The 13,392-nt window shown below is 44.2% G+C and overlaps 2 protein-coding genes across 6 annotated transcripts; both read left to right on the top strand.

Annotated features, from left to right (window-relative positions):
• The first annotated feature begins 664 nt into the window (after positions 1-664).
• Positions 665-7,545, top strand: LOC127296455 (uncharacterized). 5 transcript variants are annotated; one of them, XM_051326536.2, is made up of 15 exons: positions 666-902; positions 987-1,035; positions 1,662-1,839; positions 1,933-2,264; positions 3,581-3,680; positions 3,760-4,051; positions 4,131-4,179; positions 4,771-5,381; positions 5,459-5,554; positions 5,629-5,677; positions 5,763-5,885; positions 6,270-6,374; positions 6,456-6,547; positions 6,629-6,782; positions 6,911-7,545. In XM_051326536.2, the coding sequence occupies exons 1-15, from the start codon at positions 754-756 to the stop codon at positions 7,175-7,177; spliced, it is 2,646 nt and encodes an 881-aa protein (XP_051182496.1). In that variant the 5' UTR covers positions 666-753; the 3' UTR covers positions 7,178-7,545. The 5 variants fall into 5 exon arrangements, with proteins under 5 accessions (XP_051182492.1, XP_051182496.1, XP_051182495.1 ...); XM_051326535.1 differs by having other exon boundaries at positions 3,760-4,049; positions 4,120-4,179; XM_051326532.1 differs by having other exon boundaries at positions 665-902; positions 1,662-2,264; positions 3,760-4,049; positions 4,120-4,179.
• Positions 7,546-8,257: 712 nt separating this feature from the next.
• Positions 8,258-10,485, top strand: LOC127347864 (uncharacterized). Its single transcript, XM_051374009.2, has one exon. The coding sequence runs from the start codon at positions 8,357-8,359 to the stop codon at positions 10,256-10,258; it is 1,902 nt and encodes a 633-aa protein (XP_051229969.1). The 5' UTR covers positions 8,258-8,356; the 3' UTR covers positions 10,259-10,485.
• The last annotated feature ends 2,907 nt before the right edge of the window (positions 10,486-13,392 follow it).

The following is a 13,392-nucleotide window of genomic DNA, read 5'->3' on the forward strand; positions in this document are numbered from 1 at the left end:
GTGCCGCCGCGCCAGTTCTGCTAGTGTGTCTAATGGAGTGTTCATAGAAGAATTATCTAACACTCACAAATTAAGAATATTTAACAAGACGTATGTACCTTGGTGCATCTCACTATCTTAAATACATAGTCGGTTATATCTCGATCTTTATTGGAGCATCGTATGCACAATGAGGTGCTCCTACAAGATGTGCACATCTCCTTGTAAGTTTCTGAACTTGTATACTTCAAAAAGTTATATCATAAGGTACATGTTATCATTGTGTATTGTACAAAAGAAACAAAAGAGAAGAATATCTACTCTCCCCGATCCATAATAAGTATGTTTTAAGTACACATGTGATTATCCCCCTATCATGCAAATAATTCTTAGTATCATGAAGCATAAGTTACCCGAGAATTTTTGAGTCCACAGGTTCAAAAATTCATGAAGGCATGCAGTAACTCTGCATTTAGTTATTTGTTTTTGTTTTCAGAAAACCGTATGTTTATGTGACCGTAGCATTTGCCATTTTGACTCTAGCATGGCAGGCCTGACGAGCCCAGCTTTAGATCCCTGGGCCTGTTTGGATCGAATGGTCTGCGTCGCCAAAACAGCCCCGTTTCAGTCTTTCTCCTCACCCCCGGCCCGGCCCCTTCGTAAACCCACTTTCCCTCAGACAAAGGCAGAAAGCTCGATCTAACCGCAGTGTCTAAATCTCGCCAAAGCCATCCCTCCTCTGACCTCTCCTCCCGCTCAAACCCTAATCCGCCAATGGCCTCCGACATCGACTCTCTCGCTTCCCGCCTCGCCCCCGACTCCGACCCCGACCCCGACAACCTCCCCCTCGCGGCGCGCCGTGGCCGCCTTCTCCGCCCGCCACCGGCGCCGCGGGCAGAGCCCTCGCCCCCCACGCCCGACAGGTTCGCGCATGCCTTCTTGAGTTCTTCTTGTGCGGTTCTGCCCTGTCGAGATTTTCGGCGTCGTGATCTCTGTCTGCTTTGCAGGTGCGAGGTTGGCCAGGCCCCGGAGGGTGCTCGTGGAGCGGCCCAGCAGGTGGTTCTAAATTCTAATACATTTCCCGCGTGATTATTTGACGTCGCGAAGTTGCAGATTCCCTTAGGTCTCTTTGGGTGGCTTAGAGCCACATTTCGTACTATTACACTTCTTTTGTTTGCTTTCTTGGGCTTGCCCTACATAGTCTGTCGGCTTAATTTCAGCCACACTGTTAGCCATAAAGATTACTCTCGTGTCACAATCTAATTAAGCCTGCTAGGACATTGACACCTTCACTGTTACAAATTCTGAGAGGGAGTATCTATTTGAAGTAGGGAGGGAGGAAATAGTTCCGGAGTCCTGACGTCATGTATGATGTATCCTGATACTGTACCCAGATTGTCCTGCCCTGCTTATCGTGCAAACCATTTCAACGCACCTGCTTCGACTATTTCTGCATGAACCTTCTTTTATCACCTGGTAGTTGAAGGAACTTTGTTCTATATGCGTGCTTACTGAAATTGGTACCATACTATATTGCTTATCACCAAGTTGAGCCGTTCAGTGATCTGCTCTTGTAACCTTCAAATGTGCCAAGATCTTCCCTATGAAGCAGTGGTATCGAAGCTGCTTAGCGACAAATTAAATTGCTTATTTACTTTAGGATCGTGCTTGTCGTATTGCAGAGCTGGCCTGGGTTACCAAGAGGCGTACAATTTAATCCTAGCGACAGTGATCTTCTATGGCATCTGGCTGCAGAAGTTGGGAAGGGCCTGGCTCACCGTCATCCATTCATCAGCGAGTTTATTAAATCTGGTGATGAAGATGGCGGATTTGGCTGCACCCATCCTCAAGATATGCCAGGTATTTTACTCTTTATGGATTGCAACTATTGTCTTGTTTGGTTGTATATGTCATTACTAACTAGCAATTGTACATCTGGTTGCAATTGCACAGGTACAAAGCAGGATGGGCATGCATCATATTTCTTTCACAAAAAAGTTAACTTATGCAACGATAAGAATGGCAAATTCATCAGCTGGCGAAAAGCTGGAGCCTCTATATCAATAATCTTGGATGGGACTCTGCAAGGTTTCAAGGAAGTATTTGTCTTGTACGCTTTCAAGAATAGTGATAACAGCCCTCAGAGAACTGACTGGGAATTACATCAATATCATATGAAAAACACAATAGAGGACGAGGGCGAACTAGTGGTATCAAAGATATTCTACAATTCGCAAAGTAATCATTGTGAACGGGCTGCGAAAGCTCCTGTTCAATCTGCACAGGTACTGTTTGTTCTTACTTCCGCTGCTATAGCACAGTTAGAATTTCTCATGAAAGGGGCCATTATGTCATACCAATATAATCTGTACCATTTTCATCGCTTACAATTAGTTCTATAGATTTTTCTTTCATACACTATTTTGGTTAGGCAGTACCATTATGCACCGGAAACTGACAAGTATTGAAAAGAAGATTGAGTTGCTATTTATGACTGTTCTTAACTGGCAATTAATAGTGGGTTTCGGTATTTAACTGTTCATATCCTATGTGTGGTTATTTCTCAAACCTACCAGGAATTATATACTATATGTTATCATGACAGTTCTCCAGACAGGTTGATGTTATGCCAATCAATCTATATGTTAACTTTTGATATTATTCTCCTGCTTTTTTTGTCTTTATTATCATGTAAAGTCTTTGCAAATATACTTTCGCCTAGAAGGAGATAAACAAGCAAAATGCTGTCATATCTTTTTATTCTTTTTCTTAGAAAGCAAAAATCTCACATCTTGTCCTCTTTTGGAGAAAGCTCACAAGCTATATCTTAAGCTCGGTTAGATCTTTATGTTACACTGGTTCAGTGAAAGCTTATTATCTTTAATTTTCTTGTAATGTGTCACTTTGCGGCCATATTGCAGAATTCTTCTATACGCAATGAATTATGCTTGACGGTTTGACCCATTGTCCATTGTCTGGTTCTTTTGAAACATTTTCTTGTTGTTCCATGTTCAGTTTATTTATTGTACTCCCCCCCACCCCCCCGTCCCAAAAAGGATGTCTCAGATTTAAATTTGGATGAATCTAACACTATTTAAATTTGGATGAATCTAACAATATTTAGTGTCTATGTACATACGAATTTAGACAAATCTAAGATATCCTTTTCAGGAAGGAGGGAGTACTTGAAATAGAAAGATCAAAATTTCGAAGTAATTTTTCTCGAGCAGACTGTAGTACTTAGATAAGTAATGTGATGTGATATTTGGACTTTGGAGCCTTTTGTAACATTGTCTGCTCTTTCTTCTATGTTTTATTTTGGCATCGGTTTGATTCTTGTTGCATTAGTTCTTACTGTCTACAGTTCTGCATTTGTTTGTCTTGTCTGGTGCTTTCTGGCTTTATTTTTGTGTGTAGTTATTGTTTATTATTCTGCGTGAATTCTCTGTAGTTGATCTTACTGAGGTAACAGCAACACTTATTGTTTATTTGTCATTTGTTGCTAACTTCTAGAAATCATCAGACTTTCTAAAGCTTAAAATGCTTGGTTTTGTAGCATGTCATTTATAAATGGATGTTTATTTATTTGGAATATGTGCAGGATGATTCTGTTACTGATAATGATTCCAAAGAAGAAAAAGAGGATGCCCGATTGGAAAGTCATTCTGTTAGTATGGCTAGTGAAAGTAATTTTGGTAAAGGTTTTGGTCTCCATTTGCAGTTTTTTTAATTTTAAACGCACTTTTTGGTCAACATATTGTGACAGTGAATTTCTTTCAGGCCATGTGAACAACCAGGAACTGATGCTGGTTGAGAAGTATCCTGATCAGGCACGCCATGATGTTTTGGGTTCCGCAGATATGGATCATGAAAACCAAACTAAAAATCAGGATGAAACTGAGCTTGATCACATGTCGCTGCAAGAGCGCTACATGATCCTTCTAGCAAAGAAGCATTCTTACCCTGCTAGGTTATCTGCTGAAACATGTGCAGTGACTGATTTGGATAACTCAGCCATGCAAATGAATGTTGAAACAAGTGGGCCAGTTCCCAAAAGTGAGAGTGAGGAAATGTATGAATCTTCTTTTAGCTAGCTATGATTTTTTCAATGTTACATCGATTAAAGTTCTGTTTTGTAACATTGCTTGCAGAAATCATGAAGGAACAGCCTGCAGGGAAGATATATGTAGCATGTTACAGGTTCAGATATGTTTCTCCCAATCATCTTGCCCATGATTGTCGTTTTGGTTCTGCATTAACTGTCCATGTAATGTTAGCAACATTTGTGATATGCTAGAGGTTTCATAGGAGCATCTCATGATTTTTGTCTTGCTCAAATACTCTGCACCTTACGTTGATACAAGCACCACATAGGAAATCATTTCTCATATGTTAGCATCATTCGTGATTTGCTAGAGGTTTCATAGGAATATCTCATGATTTTTGTCTTGCTCAAATACTCTGCACCTTACTTTGATACAAGCACCACATAGGAAATCATTTCTCATATGTTAGTAAGCCAAGCAGCAACAGCTTCTAAGATTAATATTATTTGTGTTGAGAAATTATATTAGTATGATAATACTGCAATTATTTGTATGACTATCTACATTTAGTTCATATATGCATTTAAAACTAAGTCAAACAGTTATTTAATAGCAATCATTTTCATACTCGCTGATGTATTCCGTGATATTTCTTGGTATTTGCTTATAATGACCTGTGGTAATCAATAGGATTAAGCTTGATTGTACCTATATTAATATCTTAGATTATTTATATTCTATGCAGAAAGTTTCTTCTGCGCCATCTATTACAGATAGTATGGATGCTGACAATAATGTGAGGTTGATTAGTGAGATTCCTCTGGACACCCAAATATCTTCAGTAGAATGTTTTGTCGATGGCAAGAAAGTTCCTTATGACCCAGTTGAGGATGCTGAAGGTTCAGTAAATGACAAGACGCTAAATTCTACTGCTGAGCTGCTATCAAGTCAAACACTGGCTCGTGGGGATAAAAATAGTCACCTTGCAGTGAGAAATTGTGGGACCTATTTGGTTGATGTAAAAATGGAGCCTGCATTGGAAGGTTATGCGATTTGCCCTTCTGAATCTTCTTTTGTGAATTCCCACCACTCAAACAATGATGACCTGAAGGACTCTGACTCTGTCCCAGAATGTATGTCAAAAGATAGTGTAACTGATTCTGCACATGCTGAAGGTTCACTACCATCTGTAGTTGTAAAAAGTGAACTAACTGGGTACGAGTTGCCTGGCTTATGTGAGAAAAGCTTTATCAATAGTATGGAGCCTATTGAGAAAAATACTCATACCAGAACTCCAAACTGCAATGGGGGCCTTCCATCCTGTTCTCGTCAAAGGAAAAAGAGGAAAATTGTAATGTACGCAGTATGAGTACTTGTTATTTAATGTTCACACATTATTTCATATCTATGCTTATAAAATATTACATGTGCAGGGATTCAAGTGAAAAGGTGCTTGAAGAAGATGCTTACAAAAATGACGAAGGTGTTGCTTACCCTTCTAAGCGCAGGAGGAAGAAGAAAACCGCGACGTATGTTGCATGATCTACTTGTTTGCACGTTTATGCTATCTTTGAAGTTATGCTTACATCAATAATGTGTGCAGGGATTCGATTGAAACAGCTCTTGAAGAAGATGCTCCAGGTCTTCTACAGGTACCTATTCTCTGTGTGCATGAATATATTTGAATACAATAATGTTGGCTTTGTGATTCTTTGTGTTTTCCTTTCCTGTCTGTAGATGCTTCTGGACAAAGGAATAGTGGTAAATGAGATTAAACTTTATGATGTTGGAGAAGAAGATGAAATGCTTCCAGACTGCACAGAGAGTGACTTTCAAGATCTCGAGAATGTCATTGCAAAAGTAAGTTGCTGTACAGCATTATAACACAAATTGATGCTAAAATGTCAGTTTACATGACATTGTTGAAAGTTGGTAGCCCCGTCAATTGATCCTTATGGTACGTAATGCAGCAAAAGAATAGAGCATTTTGGATATAGCTCAAATAGTAAATATTCTTTTTGAGGCGGTCTATGAGCTTCTGCTTAATCCATTAGATATGAAATACCATTAAATTTTGCGTGCTAGCAATATCTCGTGATTTGTTAAAATAAGATATTTTTCCTCTAAAATCCATTAACTATTTTTCCCCTTAGCTCTAGAGTTCTGAAATGTTGCAACTGTATCTTGATATATGATCTAATTCATGAAAACTAGTTGTTGACAATGCTACTCGTCAATGTGCAGTTGTTTCCACATAGAGCATCCTTGTTGAAGTCTGCAGCCAGACATGCAAAAGGGGGAGGAAAGGCTATTTACTGCTTAGCTTGCTTAATTTCTCTCATTGAGCAGGTATTTAAACCATATCTGGATAGTCTCTGCATTTTTTACTTGATAGGCTTGTTTAGCTTGACACATCTTTATCTCTTGTAGTCGCGCTATCTTCAGTTCCGTGACTGTCCTGTGGAATGGGGATGGTGCAGGGATTTGCAATCCTTCATTTTTGTATTTAGAAGCCACAATAGGTAACTTTTCTTACCCTGTATGCTAGTCAACATGGTGACGGACATGGATGCTTATGCAACCCCTTTGAAACTTTGTTACAGGCTAGTTCTTGAGCGCCCTGAATATGGTTATGCAACTTATTTCTTTGAAATTGCGCAATCAGCGCCAATAGAATGGCAGATCCGAAGGCTGGTTACTGCTATGAAGCTTAGTAACTGTGGCAGGACAGCTCTTATTGAAGACAGGCCACTATTGGTGAGATTCTTGTTCAGTGTTTCTTCTATTGTCTTCTGAAGCAAGATTGGTGATTGACAGCAGGGCTGTTTATGTTTATGATGCTTGCGCTGCTTCCATTGGTCTAGCCTAAACATTTCAATTTCCAGGTTGGTGAAGATTTATCAGAAGGGGAGGCCCGTGTTTTGGAAGAATATGGCTGGATACCAAGCACTGGGCTTGGCACAATGCTAAACTATCGCGATCGGGTCAATCATGACAGGTGGAATGAGAAATATAGCACAGATTGGAGGATGAAGATTGGAAAGCTTTTGATGAGAGGCTATTCTGAGGGACAATGTATTATAACTCACGTCCCGATAAATACAATGCCAGAAGATTATTCTGAAGAAATCAAGTTGGAGGATCCGTGTTGAGATCTCCGTCTTATACATGGGCTTGGTAGAGCCTTCTTCATAGTCAGCCTTCCTCTAGGTAGTGTTGTAAAGTTGTAGTGTTCATCATGGATCTATGTCGAGAAGGCTCATAGAAAACCCGTTGTGGGCCGTGCCTGTATGTACAACTCATTCGTTTGACATGTGCCCTATGAATCAGTATAGGGTGAGGCTAGCATTTGCTATGTGAATAAGCTTATTAGATCATAGGAAATGGAGCAGACTGCTAGCTAGTCTCACTGAACTGAAATGGCGTACTGTAGCGTACGAGTTCTGAAATAAATGAACAGTATTCTAGCAAATATAACATGAAATGCTTAGTCCCATGGAGCGAGTACAATCCATGACCATCGATATTCGTATCTACAGCTATATTTTCATTTATTGATGTCTGCAAAGTTAGCATATTAATTTCTCTCAATTTTTTTTAGCATATTAGTTCATTCTGATGGTGCCCAAGAGGAAAAATGCATGACTTGGGATTGGCATGCCTAGTTGAAAACATAGACAATAATTCGTGCAAAACAAGATAAGTGATTATTTATGCCAAACTTAAAGAAACTTGAAGCAAAAGATGAATGATCGGCCTAGCCACATGTTAGAATTCCTGCATAATTTGTATGGATCAAGCAATTCCATTCGAATTTGATACTGTAAACGCTTGTTCGAATGTTCCAGATCCTTGCAGGTTCTCTCGAGATTAATGGTGTGCGCAATGCAACTTGTTACAGAAGTTCTTCAGATTGTTGCTTGGGTAGCTAGCAGAGGTGGTAGGCATCATGGGGAATTACTCCTTTTTTTTTTTTCTTTCTTGCAGGCGCTCCGTAAGCATTTTCGTGTTGTAGAGAGCGAGGTCGAAATCAATATTAGGACAACATCAATTATCTCCTGTTTTTACCAACTTAGAACATGGCAAGAAAAAAGAACTGTTCGAAATACATGTACACGATATATCTAGGAACAATTTAAGTCGGTTTACCTGCAGCCACAAAGAATCCCGAATTTAAAGTAGTTTTAAGTCGGTTCCCTTGATCAGCAGGCCATATAAGCGAGAACCCAATCCAACCTTCCTCCATCGTCTCGATCTCCTCCAATCCCCATCTCATCAATCTCGGAACCCTAAACCCCACCGCCTCCCGCCCCGCCCCGCCGTAGCCAGCCATGGTTTCCGCGGCCGTGCTCCTCGGCCCTCCCATCTCCGTCGACACCAAGATGGCGGACCCCAAGTCCAAGCCCAAGGCCAAGACACCGTCCAAGCCCAAGCCCAAGCGCCAGCAGTCCCGCAACTCGTCGACGTCGGACGACTCCGACGATTCCAGCGATTCCAGCGATTCCAGCGACTCCGAGCCCAGCTACGGAGCGCGCTCGCGGGCGGAGAAGAAGGCGCCGCGGGCCGCGCGGCCGCTCTCCCACACCTCCTCGGGCGACTCCTGCGTCGACTTCTTCTTCCAGGTCGTCCCCGGCGCCACGGCGGCCGCCGACGTGGCCTCGCTCCTCAGCGTCGCCTGGGGCAACGACGCGCGCACGGCGCTCAGGCTCGTCTGCCACCTCCGCGGCGTACGCGGCCTCGGCAAGTCCGACAGGGAGGGCTTCTACGCCGCCGCGCTCTGGATGCACGCCAACCACCCCCGCACCCTCGCCGCCAACCTCGCCATCTTCGGCAAGTTCGGCTGCCTCAAGGACTTCCCCGAGATCATCTACCGCATCCTCCACGGCCCCCGCGACGACCGCAAGGACGACGTCGACGACGACCACGACAGGCTTCCGCGCAACGGCTCCAAGCGGCGCCGCGGCGTCGACGGGGCCGAGGCCGCCAGGGCGAAGCGCCAGAAGGAGGTGGAGCACGCGCGGGTCACCGTCGCCCGCTACGAGTCGGACGAGAGCTTCCGCTTCCTCTACGACCGCGTCGCCGACCTCTTCGCCGAGCTGCTCAAGTCCGACCTCGACCACCTGCGCTCGGGCGACACCGCCAAGATCGGGCTCGCCGCCAAGTGGTGCCCGTCGCTCCGCTCCTCGTACGACCGCTCGACGCTGCTCTGCGAGGCCATCGCCCGCCGCATCTTCCCGCGCGACTCCAGCCCGGACTACCTCGGCCTCTCCGACCAGCACTACGCGTACCGCGTCCGCAGCCGCCTCCGCCGCGAGGTGCACGTGCCGCTGCGCAAGGTCCTGGAGCTCCCGGAGGTGTACATGACCAAGGGCAAGTGGGACGAGCTCCCCTACGCGCGCGTCGCGTCCCTGGCGATGCGGCAGTACAAGGATGCCTTCCAGAAGCACGACAAGTCGGGCGTCGATGGCTTCTTCGACGAGGTGCGCTCCGGGCTGGCCAAGATCCCGGCGGACGCGGTGCTGCCGCACGACATCGTGGCCGCGGCACTCAAGGGCGAGCACGACGAGTCCGCGGAGCTCCAGTGGCGCCACATGGTCTCCACCCTGGCGTCCGAGGGCCGCCTCACCAACTGCATCGCCATGTGCGCCCTCTCCAGCTCCGTCGAGAAGCCGCCGGCATCCGCGGCCATCGCGCTGGGGCTCCTCATCTCGGAGCTCAGCCAGGAGCCGTGGAAGGGGAGGCTCATCACGTTCGACGCCACCCACCAGCTGCACAAGGTGCACGGCGCTTCGCTGGTGGAGAAGCTCCGGCCGCTGGCCGCCGTGAGGGCCCAGAAGGGCGCGAACCTGCAGGCAGTCTTCAGCAAGATACTGAACGTGGCGGTGGCGGGCAAGCTGGACAAGGAGATGATGGTGAAGCGGGTGTTCGTCCTGAGCGACATGGAGTTCGACGGCTGGGTCGGCGGGGAGGCCTGGGTGTCGGAGCACGAGGCGATTAGGAAGAAGTTCATGGCCGAGGGCTACGCCGTGCCGGAGGTGGTCTTCTGGAACGTCGGCACGTCCAAGGCGTCGATGCCGGTCGTGGCGGCGCAGGCCGGTGTGGCGCTGGTGAGCGGCTACTCGAAGAACCTGGTGCGGCTGTTCCTGGAGGCTGATGGCGTGCTCACGCCGTCTGCCATCATGGCAGATGCCATCTCCGGCCCCGAGTACAACGATCTCGAGGTGCTCGACTGAGATTAAGATATACTAGATCGATCACCCTGCCATGATCATCGATTTGCTGTGCTACTTTGTCCCGTTAGTTTTCTCGCTAGGTAAAATCTCTTTCTGAAACTGTCAATCGAGCATTCGGAGCGCCTGTGTTGTGATTTGTGAACTCTGATGGAGGGCGTGCATTCTGGACCCTGAATGTGATGCTCTGAATGAACTGCAGTAGTGCGAGTGCTTTATTGATCAATGGATCATTAATGTGTTTTGATTGCTTGTGTTTGCTTATGGGTTTTTGATGGATCGATGCTAACTCAAACTGTTTGCATAATTGCATTGTTCATGGTTATTCTTCTTCAGTTAACGTGCTTGATTGATTCGGTACAGTTGAAGAATAAACCTTGATGGGTAGCTTCTCTTTCTGAATCGTACGCATGAATTTGAAATTGTTGCATCTCGAATCATTCATCTATTCTTGAGCTGAATTTGACCAATTGTTTGTTTCAGTAATAGGGCAAGTACCTGTTAACTTCAGTACTTCCAATTTAATCACAAGTGTGTTCGAACTTGAGCACTGAAACTGTTTGTTTGTTCATTCTTGAGATTGAATGCATGGTTATTATTCAGTTTATTACACATTGTCCCAAATTAGCAGCTAGATCTGATGGTTGAGTTCAACCATTCAAGTGGATTTTAGAACATCTACTGTCAGTTAGAAGTTGTGGCAGGTCTACCAACCCAGTTCGTATCTATATTGCATACAAATAGAACTCCCCATTAAGATTTATATCCTATTTTTTCGCAGCTGTGGTGGAGCTGAAATACATACCATTCCGTGAACTTGGGCAATCAATTACGATTTACGACACATCAGATCGTCTCCAATATGGTGTGATTTATTTACTGAAATGAATTGAGCATGAAGCCCTCTACGCGCAGGCTCTGCTGCCTATTCATTTCTTGAAATAACTGATGATTAGGGTAACATTGGCCTTCTTACCTAATTTGGTGTTGAATAATCTCTTTTTGAAATAAGTACTTTAGCAAATGTAACAACAAGTGCATTGTTGGTCATTAAGATTGGACTATGTGTGCAAGCCCAAGGACCGTGGAGGCATTGGCATTCTCAACCTTGAAAATTTTGCTTCGGCTCTTCGCATGAGATGACTTTGGCATGAATGGGATGATGAGCCAAAACCCTGGGTTGGACTTGGGAACAATTGCACCCCTCAAGATCATGACCTTTTCGCGGCTGCTACAAGCAATGGGAAGAAAGTGCTTTTTTGGGAGGCACCTTGGCTCCGCGGGATGCGGCCTAAAAACATTGCCCATCTTTTTTTTAAGCTCTCAAGAAAGAAAAAAAGTGTTTCGTTGGGAAACCCCCTCAAAAATGACTTTTGGTTTCCCAAATTAACACCCAACAAGGATCACCGTACAACACATTGTCCAGTTCTCTAAGCTCTGAGGAATGGTTGACACTGTCCACGTCGACAACAACACTTAGGACAAGATAACATGTAAGCTCACCAATGATGGGTGCGACTCGGCTAGATCGGCTTACAAGATGCAAATTTTTGGTCTCTCACTACCTCCTTCATACCGTCCTTAGTGTGGAAGCATGGGACACCTCAAAGTGTATTTTTTCTCTCGCTTGGTTAATCCTTTAAAATAGAGTTTGAACAACAGATAGATTTGAAAAAAAGGACGGCAAAATTATGGACTTTGCAAGGTACGTAACCAAACACAATATTCGTCCGCACATCTCCTATTCAAGTGTCACCTTACCATTTATGTTTGGTCCATCTTGAAGAATTGGGTAGGACTACACAACAGAATGGCGCATCTTGCAATGTCAAAGATTGGTGGGTGGAGACAATCCATAAAAGAGGGCAATCAAAAAAGGCCATTGCCTCTCTCACAATGCAGGCGTCTTGCGAAATTTGGAAAGAAAGAAATGCACGAGTCCTTAGAAATACCAACTCTACCTCTACTATGATTGTGTGAAAAATCAAAGAAGATGTGAATTTGTGGTGGCTAGCCAGGGCAAAGGCGTCCAACAATGTAATGCCGTGAGAGCAATCCCTTTTTTTTGTTGGTTTCTTGGCCTTTTGGCCAAGAGTTGGTTTGTAAGACTTCGGAAAAACTTATTCTTAATTAATGACTAGTTGAATGCCCGTGCATTGCCTCGGTCTCTATAATTGTATGTTTTTCCATTCATACCAAAGAATAAACTTAGAAGAATTTAACAAGATCGTGGAATAGGTATTGTCGCATACATGTTATTGTCTAAACTTTTAGACTGGTGGACGCGTTGGATTTGGAGGTATAATTCTTGATCCCAAAATTTTCTAAATCACCTGCAAATACTTAAAAATTGACACATGGACCTAGACCTTACATATGAGTTACACACTCTCTTCCCCTATCTTCGCACTTGGCCTCGCTTTTTCTCCCACTCACCAATGGGCCACGGTCGTGACTGCCGTCTGCTCCCTCATCTGCCATCTACTCTCCACCACTCTGAGGCCCTCACCCCACCAGGTGCAGGCGTCATGTCCCTCCTCTAGTCCGCCACTCGTTGATCAGGTGGAGACAAGGTCCACCCCTTCGCATCCGTTTGCACACGTTCGATGGCTTGTGCCGGTCACTTGTATTTAGTTAGATTTCTTCAACATTATATGCAATTCTACTTTTACAATTTATACATGGAAAGAGAGAAATTCAACTTTATTGACTGCAAAGAATGTACATAATGGATCTGAGAGAGCAGGTGCAAACTCACATAGTAGATTACTCACAACAACAAAAAGATATATGGTCACATGCTTTTGACTTTATCAACTACCATCCCATCATGTTGCTAGTCTATTGTTTGTTGTCTGTGATTGAAATTGGTGAAAATCACTGGAAATATTCCGTACCTACCAATATCAATAGAAATCTCGAATTGGAGAGGTTTCCACTCCAAAAATCCTCTAACTTTTCTCCTCACATACTCCTCTTTAGGGTTGTTGCACAAGTGCACAATATCAGGTGCTTTTTCTCCTTAAGTGGTGAACCCACATAACAAACAAGCACATGCTCGCCTTTTATAATAAAATTTAAATTTAACAAAACAAACTACCATTCTGCGATGGAAAAAATAGAAAGAAATTTAGTAA

The sequence above is a fragment of the Lolium perenne genome, chromosome 4 (genome assembly GCF_019359855.2).
Source record: "Lolium perenne isolate Kyuss_39 chromosome 4, Kyuss_2.0, whole genome shotgun sequence".
Classification (NCBI taxonomy): domain Eukaryota; kingdom Viridiplantae; phylum Streptophyta; class Magnoliopsida; order Poales; family Poaceae; genus Lolium; species Lolium perenne.

Bases quoted from the DNA above. Each gene is read 5' to 3' on its own strand.
- LOC127347864 (XM_051374009.2), top strand. From the start codon at position 8,357: ATGGTTTCCGCGGCCGTGCTCCTCGGCCCTCCCATCTCCGTCGACACC.
- LOC127296455 (XM_051326532.1), top strand. From the start codon at position 754: ATGGCCTCCGACATCGACTCTCTCGCTTCCCGCCTCGCCCCCGACTCC. The intron at 2,265-3,580 runs GTACTGTTTGTT...GAATATGTGCAG, and splicing joins CTCCTGTTCAATCTGCACAG to GATGATTCTGTTACTGATAA. The intron at 6,548-6,628 runs GTAACTTTTCTT...ACTTTGTTACAG, and splicing joins GTATTTAGAAGCCACAATAG to GCTAGTTCTTGAGCGCCCTG.